An 18,739-nucleotide genomic window follows, 5' to 3' on the forward strand; every position below is an offset into this window, starting at 1 on the left:
AAAAATCACCTAAGGAAAGTCTTAACATAGAGGCAAAAGCTTATCCTAAAGAATTTTGCCAGAGAAACCCTATTAGTCCAATATATTAAAAAAAAAGCGTACATTGACATTAGTATCTCCTCATCAGAAAAAAAAGTGGATTCTTGTTGACTATCTTCATACTTTTCAGCCAATAGTTTAATTTCTTCTTCCAGTGACTGGATTTCATCTTCATAAACTTGAAAAATGCTGCTGTCCATTTCTGAGAATCAATGCTCCTAGATAAGAGAAAATAAGTATATTTCTTAGGAAAAAAAAATCAGAATAAATTATTTTTATCCAAGGAATTAATTTAAGAAATGCAAATATAACATTAGACAATTATTTCTCCTACCCCTCTACTTAAAATGAGACAAATTCTATTATATTTTATGACTGTGGCAATATTCCCGGTAGCTTTTACAAGTATAACAACCTACACCTCTGTAAAGAATTCTAGAGTGTCCAACAGTCCTGTTTGCTATGGAGGATTAAACCAACATACAAACCTCGATCCTCAGCAATCAAATTTGATAGGAGTTCTGTCACCAACTTGAGAACAGAATTAGGCTTGCAGTAAAACTCTGCTCGTAATACTATAGTACTCTGCCATCAATGTAACTCTTACTTATACCCTAGAAAGTTCACTTAGACACTGGTCTGCAAGTAGACATTACAAGAGCAGAAAAACTGCTTTTTCCATAATTCTGAGTGTAACAGAGCTTCCTAAGAAACACGATAACTCACTCTGCTAAAAGCATCAGGAACAGGAAAGATTCTACCTCCAGTGAACACAGGCAGCTACTAGATACCAGCAAGAACGTGACAAAGAACAAATTTCTGACTTCAGATTAAAAAAGGAAAGAAGAGTTTTCTCCAAAACAGGTAACTTTGAAATTGTTACATTAGTTCCTCAAAGACTTAATTCATTGAGTCAAAATGTAATTATTAAACCAGTTTTAAGACACAGATCACTGCATAGCATCCAAATACAGACATTAAACCAGGAATCTAACATAGTCAGAGGCTTTCTTTAAAATTCTTTTTAACTGATCTTGATTTCATCCAGGAGCATATCCAGCTGTCTTATATTTGCTATAATAGAACAGCTTGTCATGCAGATAAAAAGCAATCCTAATGAGATACAGAAATCAAATCCAGCTTTGACCAATACACCAGATGAAATGAAGCACAGCTGTTCCTACAAAAAAAGTAGCATAATCTGCCTTTCAAGTAAACACAGTAAAGAGACACAAGGAAATGACCACATTTCACAAATAATTCAAATAAACCTTAACTTTAAGAAAAAAAAATCTGACATACAACCTAGACATGAGACGTTCAAAGGACTGTGGAGAGTATTATGCAGCTCAATACCAATGTATCAATACTTTCAACCAGGAAAAAATATATTATCTTGTTTTATGTGTGTTTTTAAAAAAACCCTGCTGTATTTTCAAGATCCACACGAACATGGTTCAATAAAAAGGTATAAGGGGGAAACAGGATTTTGTTAGTTTATGTCATAGGAAGCAACATCAAAATAACAGATATAAGCAAATGGACACTCAAAACATGTTTTGCATTAAAACTTATTCAGTGAATAAAGGACGCATACACAATTAAAGAACCACTGAAATTGTGCCTAGGTGTGACTGCTTCTGGAATTTTAAAGAGACTTTACGCAATATATGACAACAAACAAGATCAGCAGGGACAAGAAAAAAAAAAAAAAAAGTTCTCCAACTCTCCAAAAAAAAAGCCTAATGGGATGTATTAAAACCGGATACATTGAAGAAAGTTTTGCTCCTAATAAAAAGCACGGTGGCAAAAAGAAAACTGCTCCCAGGCAGCAGTGCCCCAGGCCCTCTCCCACCACAGGCCGTGCCGAGCTCGGCAGGACACTGTTTGCAACTGTTCTAACTTCAGTGATTTTGCTGGACTGCAGAAGACTCAAAGACTAGTTATGAGTTCAAATAGCATTATCTCCAGAAAAAAATACCCGGACATACTTTAATTAACTAAAGCATAACTTTAACGACAATCAATCATTTCTCCTCACCCTAAACGTACATACACACATATATATTTGTGCATTAACGGTAAATATTTCACATTTTTACGTACCTGCCCGTATACAGCCCTAAGCATTTGCTTTTATGCTGCCCCAAGAAATGCTGAGAAAAGCATTCAGGGGTCAGTGTAGAACTTCGCTTCCAGCCTGCGGGGCTCACAAGGCAGTAGGATAACGGCCGCCCCTCAGGGAAGCCGCAGCTGAGGCGCACAGGTGCTGAGGCGCACAGGTGCCGCAGCACCGCGCCAGCCCGCGGGGGGCACGGGAGGGGGGAGAGCCGCCCGCGGAGGCGGGGGGCGCCCGGCCACGCCGAGGGCCGGCGCTGAAGAGCGAGGAGCGAAGCTGAGGGACGCAGCGCGCGCTCGCTCCTTCGAACTGCGCGCCCAAGCAGCCCGGTGCGGGCCTGGGCGCTACCACAGCTGCTGCCCGAACAGGGGGTGCCAGCCGCTCCTTCATTGCACCCTCGCGAAACAACAGAGCAGCTCAAGCTCAAGGGCGGTTCCGAGGTCGTTATTTGAGGTGGATGGCCAAAGCGTTACTTCATCAGCTATTTCCCGCTTTTTGCTTTTTCTTTTTTTTTGGCGGAAAATCCCCCTACCTTTCTCCCTGGTTAGTTCCGCCCAAATCCTCCGCAGTCACAAGACCCAGCCCACGTGCTCCCGTCGGACTTGACCGGCTGGAAACACGGCCCCGAAAGAGAGAAGGCGGCCATCAGAATCCTGCGGCCCCAGAAGGCGGAACCCTCTTTTCCGGGTGAGCGCCGGGAAGGGATGCGGGGGGGAAGGTGAGTTGAGTTGCGCTGCGGGGGCTCGCACATGGCGGCGGTGAGGGAGAGGGGCAGCGGCCTCGCAGGGGAGCGATTCCCGGGGGCTTGTCGGCCGGTCCGGCTCATCCCTCCCTCCCCGCTTCGCTCGCGGCCTTGCTCCCCGCTTAGAAAGCCCTCAAAAGGGTTATTTTGCTAAGAGCTTTTACGCTTGTTGTCGCATTTGCGTCAGGGTTTTAAAAAAAGGCCCAGCACCTAGAGCCTGGTTACTGATAGCGGTGCAGTGTTCACTGACACCGGACTGAAGCAGCGCGTGCTACCTAGTGCAAAGCGAAGGAACACTCTTCTCGTGAGGTTTTTATGGAGGACTTCTGACGGAATAGTTTCTTCCATAATTTGGTATTACAATTGTATTAATCTCTACAATGTGTTAGTGAATTGTTACTGTCTTTTTGCAGAGAGACACAGCGTGCCTTACAGGTGTGGCAGCTTGACTTCTCAACATGGAGAAGAAACAAATTTCAAAACGTTTATATGTTGGAGGGCTGAGCCATACGGTTTCCAAGGCTGAACTGCAAGAAAGGTTTGGCAAGTTTGGGCGTGTTCTGGATGCAGAGATTATTACTAGAAAAGATGATCAAGGTAACAGTTTTGCATCATTCTTTAAAAGCGAATTGTGTTTCAGTTTGTAGTGTGAAATGGAGTTTTTGCTTCAGAGATGCTTTATTTTCAGGAAACAGCTTAATTTTCAGTTTTAAAGGAAACACTGAAATTCCATAGAAATTAACTGAACGTTTATTGTTGATCAGGGAACCCTATGAAAACTTTCGCTTACATCAGTGTCAGCATTTCTGATGCAGATCTTAAAAAATGTAAGTACATTTTTTTTTTCTTAGTAATTTATGGGTTTGAGCCAAGCTACATTACTGATAACGCATGTAGTGTTGCCAAATCAGGATGTGGTCAAGGTAGATCCTGTTTCATTTGGTTGTTGTATTCATTCCATTTTCCTTAAGGTGCAGTTTTATGGAAGTTGTTTTACTGGGGTTTTCAGTGAGTTAATGTAAGTGGATTAAAAAGACTCCTCATGACGGAAATAAGTGATTTACAAGTTTGTTCAAACCCTTTTTTGAAAACAGAGGAAATGCCCTTCAGATGCTTTCATCAGGTCCATAAGACATTAGAAGTGACTTGATGTGAGAGGAAACCTAGCAAGGAGAGTTTACATAAAGCATTCTTCTGTTAAAGCAGTTCTGTAAATCCCAAAATAGTTGAATTACAAAACTACTTGCAGAGTTATAGAACCACCTGTGTAATATGTAGCAGCAAAATGGCAGGGGATGATACTTGCACCTGAAGAGAGGGATTGGTAATATGCCCTTTTATTTTAGGGAATGCTGCCATTAGGAATAGGAAAGCTGTTTGAGAGTGTCTAAAAGCCAACCCAGCCCTTGATATTTAATTTCCTAAAGATCCAAGTACAACATTTTTTTTCCCCTCTGGTTTTTAGTACTCCTTAGCTATGTTTTTTGAAGTACGTGAGATGTTATGAGCCTGTCTGATAGCATAGAAACTTCAGGGTACACGTATCTGAATTTTCAGGTTTGTATTTGAACTGAACCATAGAGACTTGAGCAAGCCTTTTGAAGTCAGAATGTTAATTTTGGAGGTAGACCACCTTGTTTAAGATTTGGATATTACATCTTTCATATACAAACTTGAATCAAGTGAGTAATGAGGTATAAGGTCATGCTAGATAAACTTCAAGCTATCATAGAAGGAGGCATAGTTAAGTCTAAGGTATGTTTTTTGAATGTAGGAAATAGTAATTTCCCATCTTCTTGTTTTACAGGCATGTCAATTTTAAATAAAACCAAGTGGAAAGGGGGGATGCTGCAAATTGAGTTAGCCAAAGAGAGCTTTTTACACAGGTAAAAGTCGATTTAAAACAACAACAAAAAAGTATGTTGTTGATAAAGTTACCCTTTTTCAATATTATGCCTGAGCTTTCATCTGCTATGCTTTTATCCTTTCTGGTTTTTATTGGCATTGGTGAACTGTTGATGCGTATTAGATATTGCAACATATTTTGCATCATTGTTCCCTTAAAAGTAGCGGCTATGTGAGTTCCGTAAGTAGTGAAATGTTACTGTTCTGTGGGAGAGGGGCACTGCCAGCTGTAAGGTAGTATGCAGGCAGATGTTTTTTCATATATGATGTACTTTTTGGTGCAGGCTCGCCATGGAGAGGGAGGAAGCAAATCAGCAGAAAGAAAAACCACAGAGAAATGATAAAGCGTGTCTGTTAGAATCACTGAAAAAGGCTGGAGTTGTAGACTTTCACATGAAAGCAGTACCAGGTACAGAGGTGCCAGAGCATAAGGTATGGTGGGGTAGACGTATAGAGAATTAAAACGGAAGAAAAACTGGAACTGGGCACAAGCTTATTACTTCTAAATTTATGTCAAATCTCTACACTTCATGTAAAGAAACTTCCACTAAGTGTTACGGTCCAACTTGTCAAAAGTAGTCTGAAGAAATACCTTATGTGTAGACACATAGAATGCTCCTGTCATTCTTTGTAAGGACTGGAAATTATCTTGATCATATTGTCCACTCTTGTTGTGTTAAATTAGTAAATGCTTTGTTACTCATTTGTGTTGGCAATATCTTTGTGTCACCCTTAAAAGCATGTAAAGACAACGTGTGTCTTACTTTTATAGAGTATATGTGGGTTTGGTTGCTGGGTTGTCAGGAACTAATCTCTGTGCTTCAGCATGTTCAGGATCAGGGTCTACACATGCTTACAAAAGTAAGACTTGGAATAAAATCACTGAACATGCAAATTTAGGCAATAAAAATTAGATTTACTACAAAGTTTTCAAAATAATTTACTAAGCACAGAATGTTTTTGGAGGGTTATGGGGCATTTTTAATTTTTTAGTGGGAAAGGGGAAAACGGCAAAATAATAGCAATCTTGTCTGTATAGTTATCACTGTTAATTTATAAACCAGAAACATTACATGAAGGATAGTACTTGTAAAGAAATTCGGTTTTTATTGTCACTCTGTTTGCAGGTTGTAGAAATTTGGCGGTTTTGGGTGGTTGATTTTGCCTTGTTCTTTTTTTTTCAGAAGGAAGCTGGCTAAGTTGCACAGTATGAATACACCTCACTTAAGAGAGTAAACCAAAAGAATTAGTCACAAATGGTTCTTTATTAGTATTTCTGTTATCCAAGAATATACATCTTGTTTTATTCCCAAGTTACTCCCATTCCTTTTTATTTAGTGCTGATTATTTTTCTTTTCTTTTCTTTTAGAAATGGGTTGTTGGTAAATTCGGCAGAGTCTTGCCTATCCTGCACCTTAGGAGTCAACAAAAAAATAAAATATCCTTTTTCTATTGGTTGGGCAAGGGCACAATTCCCTTCTTTATTCAGTTGTATGGGGAAACATTTCTTTAAGTCTTAATATTAGCTACTATGTCATACTTGATTTACTGAATACCCTTAAGTAAATCTTGCAGTAAGTTTGTGTGATTTAAATAAACTTTGTAGACTGCGAGTCAGTTGCTTAAAGGCTCATGGTCACAACATTAAAAAGGACTCTTTGTTGTCCTTTCATGTGGAATTTAGCCTGTTCATGAAGACTGGAAGTCTGTTTGCTGAAAGAATCACCTTGTTTTAATTCCTTAACTCAGACTAACATTGTGAAATATGACCCATCAAAATATTGCCATAACCTTAGAAAGCTGGAGCCGGACTTGACACATGTAGTTCCTATTTCTGAGCTTACTTGGCACTTGGAAGAGAGAGATGACAGCATAAACAAGAAGCGGCAAGGAGAGTTCCCTGTAACTAAGAAGCCACCTAAAAAAATGAGGCAACTGGGCAGTGAGGATCTGAATGGAGCAGTAGTTCTCTCTTCTGGGTGCCAGTTACATTCAAAAAACACAGGTTCACCACAACTAGATCAAAGATCAAAATCCAAACCCAATGAGAAGTCTGAATTGTTTCCATCAAGGAGTCTTTATAGTAAAATATCAGGGAGAGGTTTATTAGCAAATAAAAGCAATGTTTCTGGAGTTTCAGCTCAAAAAAATAGGCATGTTTCTAATAGTGACATTGATTCTGAAGAGGAAATGAGAGCAATGGTAAAGAAAGAGGTGGAAATACAGAAAGCTGGAAATGTTGGTACTGCAAGTGACCACTTGGAAATTGTTGGGGATAATTTTGAATTAAAACACAACAGTCATTGGTTCTTAAGCAATCCAGATAGCATGAAGAAAGCTGTCAAAGGAAGTTACAAAAAGAGAGAGAGTATGGAATGCGATAATGGTTATGATTCAGCAGATACAGATGAAATTATTGCTGAAAGTAAAACTCCAGATCTAAGTAGAAGGAAAACTGCAATTTTAGAAGATTCTAAACAGGGGAAGGTGGAAAGTAAAGAAACATTAGTGAATGAAAGACATGATTTGCTAAATGATTTCTCTCTGAAAATGCACAGTTTAAAAGAATATGTTGAAAGAAAAGGGAAAAGGAAAAAATGTAAAATTGCTGCCTTGCAGAGTACAGCAGCTAACACTACAACAAAGACAAGTGATAGTGAAAGCTCTTATTCGGAGCCAGAGAGAGGGGAGTCTGAAAGCAGTTCTGATTATGAATCCATGATGCAAAACTGTTACCGCTTAGATCTTACATTAGATGACTTAAAAGCATTAGCTACTGAAAACACTGGGACACCCGCAGAAGAATTGGATAGTACACAGGGTTCTAGTCAATGCAGTGTTGAAGAAAATCCTAAAGGTGACATTGTAAATAAACCAAAAGTTCCTAAATCTTGCCCTGCAGTTAAAAAAAAAAGTATCTGTCCTGAAGATGTAGTTGCTGCAATTTTAGCAGGGGAGAAGGATGCTGATGAAGAAAGTTCCAAGGGACAAAATAATTCATGTTTGAAATACCAGCCCTTCAGAGGAATGGGGTCCCTTTGTGAAAAAGAGTTAACTGAGGACAGTATTGGTTTAAAGAAGAGGTCTGTAGAAAGTTTAAGTCTTGAAGCTCGTATTTCTTATTGTGGGGAGGAGTCATCTAAAAGACAGTCTAAGAATCATCCGTTGTATTTGCTTGAGGTCGGCAGTAAAAAGAGGCAAAATAGGCATTGTGAACAGTCAGGTGCCACCTCCTTAGCAGATGAGGGCGATCAGCCTGTTTCCAGGCCACATTTACCAGGAAAGAAGAAAGATGTGAGTTCTTTACAAGATGACCAAAATTCAGAGTATGAAGATTCTGCTGCTGCTACTGCTGCTCAGAGTGAAGATGAGAGCAGTGACATGGATAGTAATGCTGCAGTGTCACAGAAACATGCTAAACAACAATTGAAAAGCCCAAAACTCTGTTCAAAAAACTTGAAGATGGATGTAAGCAATCCAAATCTGCAATGTGAAGCTAATAAATGTGAGAATGGAATGACGAGCCTTCTGGAAAATAAGGAGCTTTGTCTTCATGGTACCGCTTCCAAGGAACCTAGTATAAAAAAGAAAAGGTTGCAGGATAACCAGAGGAGGCTGGCAGCTCTAGATGAGAGGCAGAAAGTACGAGATTTACAGAAGAAACTCATTCAGGGAGCTCTTTCAAATCTGGTAATTACACATGCAACTTCTATCTGAATAGTATGCAGTAAAAGAAGGGAAATGAATAGGTGTGGTATAAGATATTTTAAAATCAGATCCTGGAATTTCTGATTACATTGCCAGTTTTCTTTTGAGTGTATGTAAAATGGTGGATATCTAATTCCTGGAATGTCTCTGGACTTGAAAGAGGAACAGTAGAGTCTTCCTTTCATGTCCTGGAAACGTTGTTTAGATACTTACTTGTGACTATAGCAAGTATATCATGTGTTTGACTTGACGGTTTCACTCTTATATAGGATAGCCAGCCAGCAGGCAAGCATAAACACATCGTATTCAATTCAGATGTGGAAAGTGAACCTGAAGCAGATGAGATGTTGAAGAAAGAGGTGAGTTTGGGAAATATGCATGAAGAAGTAAGTGTTATTAAGAAAAAGTCCAGTATTCTATAAGGTAATTCCATATGAATATGATTATGCCTTTTATTCTGAAGACTATTTTTCATAGTGGAGTGACAGAAAAAAGTTGGTAAAGTTTGAATTGAATGAATAAATGATTCTTTTTTTGCTAATATGGAACAGGTTTCCAAGAACTTAACCACGCATCTGATACAGCTGGAGGTCTTAGAGAATTTGTAAGGAGATTGAGACCTGTAGAAAAGATATTCTAACTTCGATTAGAAGAAAAAGAATGTTACATTATAGGGCTTATGCATAATCAGTTTTGAAATTTTGCTGCTTTTAGTCAATGGAAAGGGAGGAGATGTGGCTTGAGTGGTATAGAAGGACTCTGCTCTTTCAACCCTGTGGACAAAGAATCTGTATTACTGTAGTGTCTCGTTTTTAAAGTGATGTTAGGGTCCGGAGAAGTGTGACTTCCTCTTTACGCCTCACCTAACTGAGACCTTGTTTAGGAGACTCCTCAGGATTTTACCACCATACTTTCAGCCCAATTAAGTACTTTTTTTCTGGAATAGAACTTTCTGTATCATCGTGGTTTTAGTCACATCTCTGCCAAAGCTTTAAATCATTGGGTTTGCTTTTGTTGGGCTTTTTCTTCATAAACATACTAATATTACAACCATTTTCACTATTTAATTAAAACCTTTTCTCAGTTTTCCTTGTGTTTAGCACTTTTTTAACATATATATATCTTAGGGTTATAATTGTATTTGAAATCCTTGCCCTGTATTTTTCCTTTTCTTTAGAACTTCTAGTGCTATGGAAATTGTTTTGAAACTATGGAGTGCTTACCTTTTGTAATCATTTATGTTTATCAACAGACTTAAACTGTGTCCTAGTTTATACCATATGTGAGGCTTATTCAGAAAGGTTATAATTAGATGTTGATACTTTCAAATTTATCTTCATTGACATAATCAGAAAGTTGGATTTTTATACCTATCGCATATTGTAGAACTTGAGTTACCCTTCAAATGGATATTTTGCCTGTGCTAAAATTTAGTACTCATAAGAGTGAAACAATTGCACAAGATGTGTATACAAGATTTGAAGTGCATGATTCAATAAGTGAGCTGGTTGTTCTAGCAATACACTTTTTCAAATAAGCCAAAAAGCACATGAACAAAATTGATGCTGATTTATTTTCTCAAATTTATGTAAATGGCTGCCTTTCTATATTTTCTTTTTGTTTAATGAAGGATGAACCTGCTCCTAAAACTTCAGGCAGACTGTTTGAAAGCAGCGAGGATGAGCAAGATGATACAGATGATGAGAGATTCAAAATTAAGCCCCAGTTTGAAGGCAAAGCTGGTGAAAAAGTGAGTAGAACCCATTACTATAATTCAGTTTTCTTCAAAGTCTCCATAATGCCACTTCAGAATAACATAGTATGGAGGTTTACATACTTGCTGAATATGATTTTGACAAACTTGTAACAGAATACTCTTACATAGAAGAAACAGTAGCCATGGAGGAAATAATGTGTGTTGTATAGTGGGAGGAGTTTCTTCGATGTTGTCATCCTTAGTTATTAGTATGTTGCCATAATTATAGTAAAATAAAGTTACTGAATGTTGATTTTCTCCTCCAGTACTTAATAGGATTTATTTCCTTTTGTTTAGCTCTTGAAATTGCAGTCACGATTTGGCACAGATGAAAGATTTCGCATGGATGCTCGATTCCTTGAAAGTGAGAGTGAAGAAGAAGGTAAACTTGCTCATGTTTCCTGGTTAATGATAACAGAGCTATATCATGAAGCCTTAATTTTGTATGCTTAAAGCAACTTAAGGACTACTTTAGCTTCTTTGGCGATTCCTTAAAGAAAATAACCCAACTGTGTTGTGGCTTTACATAGTATATATCTGTAGCTGTGTTTCCTTAAATGTATATTGCAAAAGTATATGAAATAGCTGAATGAGATGTACTTGGTTGATAAATTGATATTTGAAAATATTTTTTAATACAGGATGATATCAGAATGTCTGTATCCATGTTGTTCACAGGATAAGTGGTGACTTATTAAAATACACTTTTTGACCACTACATTCATTTAAACTGTTCTGTAGTCATCCTGCAGTCCACAGCTGATTTGGCAGCCTTAGAAGGAAAGACTTTTTAATTTTTTTTTTTTAAATAGCAGAAGGCAGAAAAGCTGAAAAAGGCAAAAATTCTAAAATATTTCTTTCCCCCCCCAAACTGAAATTGTTAACCAAGTTTTCAAAATTCACTATTTGTTTCTGAACCTTAGATTTTTGCCTAGTTCTGCCACTTCCTTTGTTGTGCTAATGTGATCTTCTGTACAGCATCTATCAGTGGCAGAGTAGTTGCACAGTCATGTGATAGAAGCAGGGAACAGGTTAAATAACTGATAGAATTTTCACATGACGAAGGTGCCTGTGACATTTCTAATCCAAAGATTTTCTACAGTGCAAGGGAGAAAGCTTCTAAGTAGCTTTAAAATAAAGGAAGTGATGTGTTGATATGTGTGAACTCCTTTACTATAGTAATGTTATATATCAAATATTACAGGCTTACTCAGGTCATAGCAGAGGAAAAAAAAATGTATTTTTTCTTTTAGCAGAGACAAATGTCTTGAAGACAGTGGAGGAAGAAGAGCTTGCTGCAGAGAAAAGGAAAAATCTGCAAATACTGGGAAGCCTCTTGAACATCAACCTGGAACACCCTAAGCCAACTAAAACAGCCACAAGTGCTAAGAAATTCAAGTATGAGTCATCCATTAACAGTAAAGGAGGAGTTTTAGGAAGGCTTAATTTTTGCCAATGTTTCACAACTAAAATGTCTGCGTAGCTGACTGAGAAAAGTATTTCCTTCTGTTGTGTGCATTTGAAGTCAGTCTTTAATGCAGTTTCCCAACATGAGTGTCCCAATAGATAATACTAGTGATTATCATAGTGTTAGAGTAAAAAATATCAGATGCCAGCTTGAGTTTCTTCTAGTAGATTTTGAACGATTAGATTGTTGGTTATGAAAATTAATCTTGTAATAAGTTCTTTCATACATGAGAGGTATTTCTGTTCTCTGTGGAGACAAACTTAAGGTGGCTAAACAAAGAACATGTGTGTTGGGCAGTAAGTCAGTAAGTTAGACTGACTTACATAGCAGTTAAGGTTATTGTTTTTGCGGGCCTACAGGTGATTAGCATCAAACTTTTTCAGTGGAGGATTTTTTTTTTCATTTATCTGTATGTCTGCTTTTAAGAAATTTCTTCATTAGATTAGGAATTTGTTACATGTTGCTGTTGGGCATGCTTTGGAGGATCATGAGAAAGGTTTGGAAGTGTACTCTTGGAAGCATGGTAATGTTTAACTGTGCACTTCAACAGAAGTTGGTCTGTGGACCGAATTGGTGGAAGTTGGTAGTGTTAAGGGTAATGCAATAGTGTGCAATTAGTAAATTTTTACTGACAGTCACTATTTGAGTTGCATCAATTGACTGCTGGCTGCCAAATACTGTTGTGACTGCTGCACAAGCATATTTAATTCGATAACTTCTGTACACATTTTCATGTATTTATAAATAATAAGCAGAGGGGGAAATAATCTGTGCAACCCCAGAGGTCATCTTAGGAGAGTTTTCTTTTAACACCCAGTTAACGATATAGTATGTAAGAAAAGCAGTTAATGTATGCCATAAGTATTAATTTAGGGAGAGGAAGGGAAATAAGAGATTACCTTCTTGCATTGCTGTAAGGCAGCATGGGCTTTGCTACGCTAGTATTGGGATCAGTCAAAATTTAAGATTGCTTTAGCTGAAAGTCCCCCAAAATGTTTACATTTTGAAGGATGGGCATAATGGGGTTTTGTTTGGTTAGTGTTTTTTTCCAGAGGTGGTGGTGGTGGGGTTTTTTTTCGATTGGACTATTTGAATTTATGCAGTGTTTGGGACTAGAAGAAATAGTTAGAGATGTGTGTATCAATATGGATAGCTGTATCGATATAGCTCTTCGAAAGGTAAACAGTTGCAGGTATAAATTTCTGTATAACACACACAACTGGAGTTCTGTGTTTTGTATGTAATGTTATAATTTGATTAAAGCCACTTCTGTTCATTATTTTTCCTGACCCAGAACTGATTACCAGGCGCTTTTAAAATGCCAGTTAGGTTTTGGATTGGTTTGGAGGTTTTTTCGTAAAGACAGTGTGAATTTAAATCTGGCTGTTTAGGGTAGCTTTCAGTTGAGCATTTGGAATGTCTCATGGTTTTTCTTTTCCTTTCTATTTTTATAGAGATATTAATGCCCTCCGCTATGATCCCACAAGAGAGGACCATGCAGTTTTTGAAAGAAAACCAAGTGCCACAGAAAAAGAGAGGTAATATTACAGCTTAGTAGCTATAATTGTGATGTTTCTTCCCATGGAGAAGTGGCTATAGCAGAAGACTGAGTTTAAAACTATGCAGACTGCTCTGTTTTTAATTCAGTTCTGTCTGTTATTGCTAAGATCAAGATACAATCAGAATTGTGACCACTAAAAACACCATGTAACATCAACTTTCCTTTCTAGTCAGTCTATTCTCTGCATGCCATTTTCTGTCTTCCGTTCTTGCCTTCAGGCTATCCCTTTGCTTCAAATCATAAACTTTAAGATTTGCAAATCTGTAAGGAAAAAAAAACCTCTTAACATTTCTTTTGCCAGAAAAGAAACTGGACTTAAATATCTTAATTTATATGCTGTCACATAGTAAGTGAAAAGTCATGATGTTGTTAATTATAAAGTAAATTTGTTCCTGCCTTTAGAGTCAAACCTCAGGTGTTTTCCTGCTGCTTATCCCTCAAAGGGTGGGTAAATTGCAGGAGGTTTTTGAGATGGGTCAGAAGTCTGAACCAAAAGGGATAGTCATGGTGCCCTATAAACTTGTTTCTGGCAATAGGAAATATCTGTATCCTGGGTGGGGGGAGCCACCCAAAACCCCCAAACCTTACAAATTGACTATTCATTAATGTGCTTGGATAAGTTTAGGAAGATGTTAATAGCAAGTTTGCCTCTTGGGGAACCTTTTTTTGAAAAATATGTGCTATGTTGCTATCATGTCATTTCAGTAAAGCTAAAAGTAAGAAGAGGGAAGAGAGTGAGAAACTGCCTGAAGTGTCTCAAGAAATGTATTACGATATTGCTGTGGATTTAAAAGAGTTGTTTGGATCTTCAAAGAGCAAATCAGAAAAAAATGAAGATATACCCTGGGACAAAAATGATGCAGAGGATTCTACCCCACTTGACCATTTGGGATCTAATGTTGAGAGTGACGTAGCTCAGCAGTCTAGTGGTTTCACGTTTTCCTTCTTTGGAGACATGGAGGAGTCAGGCGTAAAAGAAGGTAACAGCAGAACATATATAGTACAGTTTCTAATGAGTAGCTTCTTTATGTCAGGCACTGTAGAATAATACAGTGTATAGAAATTCAGAATCCAGGGAATTTTTAGAAGCAAAAGTCACTAATTATGCAAAACCATTACGATCTTCTCTTATACTTGCCAAGATTGTTGTGGTTTAGTCACAGGAATCTTGAAAGGGATGTTTTGAGCAGGAACTATTACTTGTTTTGGTTTTGTTCTTTTTTTTTCTGAACAGTGATGGAAAAACTTGTCATCCGCTAAATGTCTCAAATTAACAGGAAAAAAGATGATACACAAGTCAAATCAGGTTTCATATAAACCAACAAGATTTTAAATAAAATGTGTTAATTAAGGTAGTAGTATGAGCAAAAGAAAATCTTAGTTGGCCCCAAAATCCAAGAATCTTTTGTTATGTACTTAATTTTATTGTACCTTTAGAAAATTGAAATTGAATGGCATGTGATTATTGGTGTGTCCTAACTGAAGATAAAATGTTGTGAAATCAAGATTAAAAAATCTGAAATCAAGTCACTTAATAAGTACTAATGTAGGAAAGAAACTGTGTGAAGTTAATGGAAATCAAAACAAAAAACAAAAATAAACCAACAAACCCCCACATTTCTACTAACTTCGGAAATTATTCAGTGTCATCTGAATGCCGTAATATGGATTTCAGAATATGAAAGATCTCTAGAACAAAGTGGAAAACATCTGAGCAGAGATGTAGTTCAGAGTTCACAAAGTTCTTAGCATTGAGAACCATGCTTGAGCACTGTGTCTTACCTTTGCTGTTAAAAATAATTACTGATTTCTGTTGCATAAGAATCCTATTTGGTGGTAACAGGGCCACTGTGCTAGCTACTGTGTTGACACAAAGGTAAGTCTCTCTCCATTGCACATTCCTCAGTTGCTTAGATGATTGTAATTGGTTTTGCTTTTATTTAACCTGTCTTAAGATTGAGTGTGTTATATGGAAAGCACAAGGGGAGAACATGTGGATAGTCTTGCAGGGGGCGTTCTGAGCACAAACTATAGATGTGGACAATTTAAACTTGCAAATGCTGACTTTTTCCAAAGTAGAATTTTCTGATCTTTCTGTTGCATAATGTGTTTCATAGTCAAGTTACTGTGGGGTTTGGAAACTGTGTTATATTACCAGAGAGAGGTAGTACAGGAGCTGTCTTCTCTGTTCTGGTCATCCAGGTAAGTACTGTGCTTGTACATTGAAAGAAAAGGGTACCATAGATTTGTAACCTCAGTCCTTTTGCCGAGAGGAAGTAGTAAGGGCTCAAGTGGGTTTCTGGCAACTGGCTGTGTATGCTACAGGGAGGAATACATACGTGAAAATAGCATAGCTTGAACACACCGATGGAATAAGCTAAGGCATTATGAGTTTCTTTGCAAACAAACTTACTAAGGTAGTTCATAACGAAAGAAAGCTTTTATTCCAACTTCTTCAAACTAAAAATACGAATAGGTACAATTACTCCCAATTCAATTGATGATGATTGTTAGGTTGGAGTGACTTGATAGAGCCCTGGGCCGTAACAACAAGCTTCAGAAGGACTCCCGCACTTTTCCCCTATGCTGTGGTGATACTAGTTGTGAATTTTGAGGGTGAATTTATGACATATGAGAAAGCAAACTAAATTCATACCTGCCCAGCGGGTGATAGAAAACCTGGGAGGGATGGTTTCTGTCCTTAAATCTGTCTTTTTCAATTTAAGTATTTCAATTTGAAATAGAAATTTTTACTGGCAAGTAGGGGAATAATCTTGATTTTATTTAAATTGTGATATTTTTGCAGAGCCCTACATAGTTGAAACAATAAAACCTGTAAAAGTCACATGGCAAGAAGACCCACGTTTCCAAGACAGCAGTTCTGAGGGCGATGATGAACCAGAGACATCCGAAAGTGAAAGGAACAAAGAAACGCAAGTTACATTTGTATTTCTTGTCTACTTGGCTGTCGTAGTTTGATGCTATGAGAATACTAATAGTAGCACTCAGGTCATGGGAAACTTAACATCTTCATTCCACATCTCTGAACAGTGGAAGTCCTAGGAAACCATTCCTTGCTGCACAGAATGAAACAGTCAAAAATTTCAATACCACACTTGGTTTGAAATTGAATGTAAAAGCTGAGTTTCTAATTCAGTGGATGAGAAAACTGGGTAGTGGGTTTGGCCAAAAGTCAAATATGTATTAAGTTTTCTTATAAAATGTATTTTTTATAGAAGGCTATATTTGGTTATTATGGAGTAATGTTCTTCAATGCATACTATTTCTCTGAAGCATTGCAGCTTTAAGTTGTGTTAATGGAATTTGACGGTAACTTTTATGATGCTGAATTCCTTTGTGTTTGTCTAGGTTTTTCTCTTTACCACAGACAGGAAGTGCTAGATTTTTCTTTTTCTCCAAAGATGATGAACGACTAAGAGGTATAACAGAACTTATTCACCCTTTTTTTTTTTTTTTTTTAACTCCTACTGAAATTCAATGAGGAAAAAATACTGTCTAGTTATCAATGTTTTGTAGTTAAAATACAGATGAGAGTTTTAAGAAAAAATAAAATTGCAAATTTCTATCATTACTTGTGGTATAAATTGTGGTAGCGCGTCCCATAAGAAAGTCCTGTAAAATAAATGCTGAATAGCTGCCTCGCTTTCCTGTTTTCAGCTAACTGTCTAATAAGTGGCTGGTCTTTAAGGCCTTACAAAAACAAAAAAATCCCTTTACAAGTTATCTAGACATTTTAGATCCTTTCAAGCCTATATATGATCATTAACTTTTTCTGTGTTTCTGGTGTTATCGTTAAGAATACTGAATATTCTCATCAGCCACATGCCCACATGGTTCTTAATCCTAAATAACGTGAGTTGTTTTGTTGTGAATGTAACTAATTTCACAGTTATAAACAAACAAACAAACAAACTCACCAAAAAAACCCAACCAACCCGCAGGCCACCAAAACAATTTATTTTGATACTTATACAATAAAGTATCAGGACAGCCTTAAATAATGTTTGTTTCCTGAGACATGTTAGATATCTATAATTAAATGTATGTGTAAAAGTTACTGTGTTAATTACTGTGTTAATTGATTTACAGTGCCTGTTTAAAATTGAGCTCTGAGTTCTTAACAGGCATAGATTTTCTTGGGAGATGTGGCATAATGGTGCTGAGCCTTTAATGAAACAAGTGCTGTTTCACTGCAAGTTATATCTCAGCATATTACAGAAAACTGCTGCTGCATTCCATTCTTAGTATGCAAGGATGTAATACGTAACACGTGTTTGAGCCAACCATATTTTAGGAGCAGGTAAGAAATACCAAGAGTAGGCCTTCTGACTTTATTGCTGTGTTGCTCATGAGATTTACTAACACTATATTCAGAAGGGTTTAACTATATTAATTTGTCTTCTGCAGAGGGGCCAAAGTTATTTTGTAGATCAGCAGACCTCAGCGAAGAAAAAGATGGTTGGGAAGATAGACGTAGATTATTGCTTGAGGTGAGTGTTTTAACATCTGTCACTTGGTAATTGCGGCTGAAATTTAGCATGGGGAGGGAACGTGGCAGCTTATTTACATAATTTGCATTAAAAATTAATTCAGGACCTTCAGAAGGGTTTGAAACTGTAATTGCCAGGGTACTATGAATATTTAGTAGAGATGTGTAATATCATATCATTACTGAATCTCTGTATTGTACAGGACTTGTTGATTTACTGCATGTCAAAAAGTGTTTGAGACAAATATATAGAAACTTCTTAAAACATTATCTTAAAATTTTAATATTTTCAGGAATGCCGGAAGAAGCATAAGGATGCAAGAAGGAAAGTGAAAGCAAAAAAATAAATCTTCTCTTAATGGTCAGAAACATTTCACATTTCTTCTTTGAAGAAGTTGCAGAAAAATGTTACTTCCAAAATTCTAGTCTTTCAAAGATCTAATACCAAATAATGGAAAAGACTGTTAAACTTTGTTTCTAAATAGGTATATGTTTATTGTGCCATTTCAATATTTGTACCAAGGTTTGGGGTTTTGGAAGATTTTTGAAGAATACAATCGTTCACACATGATTGTCACAAAACCAACACAGGGTTGTTTTGCTGTGTTCTCGGGCCCCGGTGCTGAATGGGGTTGACAAAGAGCAGTTAGCACTGCATCTGTAAGACTATGTGAACCTGTGTTCTGCTGAATATAACGGAGATCCTGTTTGAGATGCCTTTACAAATATTTCAACTACACTATTTCCACAGTAAAAGTTTACCAAAAGTTTGTGAAAATACATATATAACAGAGAAGACTTATGAAGCGGGAAGATTTCTGTTTCTTCACAGAGCTGATTTTTATACCTTTTCATTGAGTGATATACATCAATAAATATTGAGGACAAATGTTGCTGATATGCTCGCTGAATGGATGATATTTTTACATAT

The 18,739-nt window shown here is 37.2% G+C and overlaps 2 protein-coding genes across 8 annotated transcripts in view; one reads left to right on the forward strand and one right to left on the reverse strand.

The window, feature by feature from the left end:
* The window catches only part of LOC121087967 (centromere protein P), a 151,322-nt gene extending 148,550 nt beyond the window's left edge, over positions 1-2,772 (reverse strand). The window contains exons 1-2 of one of the 2 annotated variants that reach the window (XM_040593530.1): positions 2,691-2,772; positions 103-257 (exon numbers count right to left, since the gene is read on the reverse strand). In XM_040593530.1, the coding sequence (XP_040449464.1) occupies positions 103-239 (137 nt within the window). In that variant the 5' untranslated portion in view covers positions 240-257; positions 2,691-2,772. Of the gene's footprint in view, positions 1-102; positions 258-2,145; positions 2,498-2,690 lie in introns of those variants that run through there. The other variant, XM_040593529.1, reaches the window with a different exon arrangement.
* Position 2,773: 1 nt separating this feature from the next.
* On the forward strand, positions 2,774-18,294 carry NOL8 (nucleolar protein 8). 6 transcript variants are annotated; one of them, XM_040593515.1, is made up of 17 exons: positions 2,774-2,876; positions 3,314-3,497; positions 3,665-3,727; positions 4,708-4,786; positions 5,090-5,237; positions 6,175-6,243; positions 6,561-8,495; positions 8,783-8,872; positions 10,144-10,263; positions 10,567-10,651; positions 11,523-11,667; positions 13,192-13,275; positions 14,004-14,278; positions 16,105-16,231; positions 16,668-16,738; positions 17,727-17,809; positions 18,102-18,294. In XM_040593515.1, exons 2-17 carry the CDS (start codon positions 3,359-3,361, stop codon positions 18,153-18,155), a joined length of 3,567 nt encoding a protein of 1,188 aa, XP_040449449.1. In that variant the 5' UTR covers positions 2,774-2,876; positions 3,314-3,358; the 3' UTR covers positions 18,156-18,294. The 6 variants fall into 6 exon arrangements, with proteins under 6 accessions (XP_040449449.1, XP_040449450.1, XP_040449447.1 ...); XM_040593516.1 differs by having other exon boundaries at positions 2,827-2,845; XM_040593513.1 differs by having other exon boundaries at positions 2,875-2,916.
* Positions 18,295-18,739: the final 445 nt, after the last annotated feature.

This window comes from Falco naumanni, chromosome 4, assembly GCF_017639655.2.
Source record: "Falco naumanni isolate bFalNau1 chromosome 4, bFalNau1.pat, whole genome shotgun sequence".
In the NCBI taxonomy this organism is placed as follows: Eukaryota; Metazoa; Chordata; class Aves; order Falconiformes; family Falconidae; genus Falco; species Falco naumanni.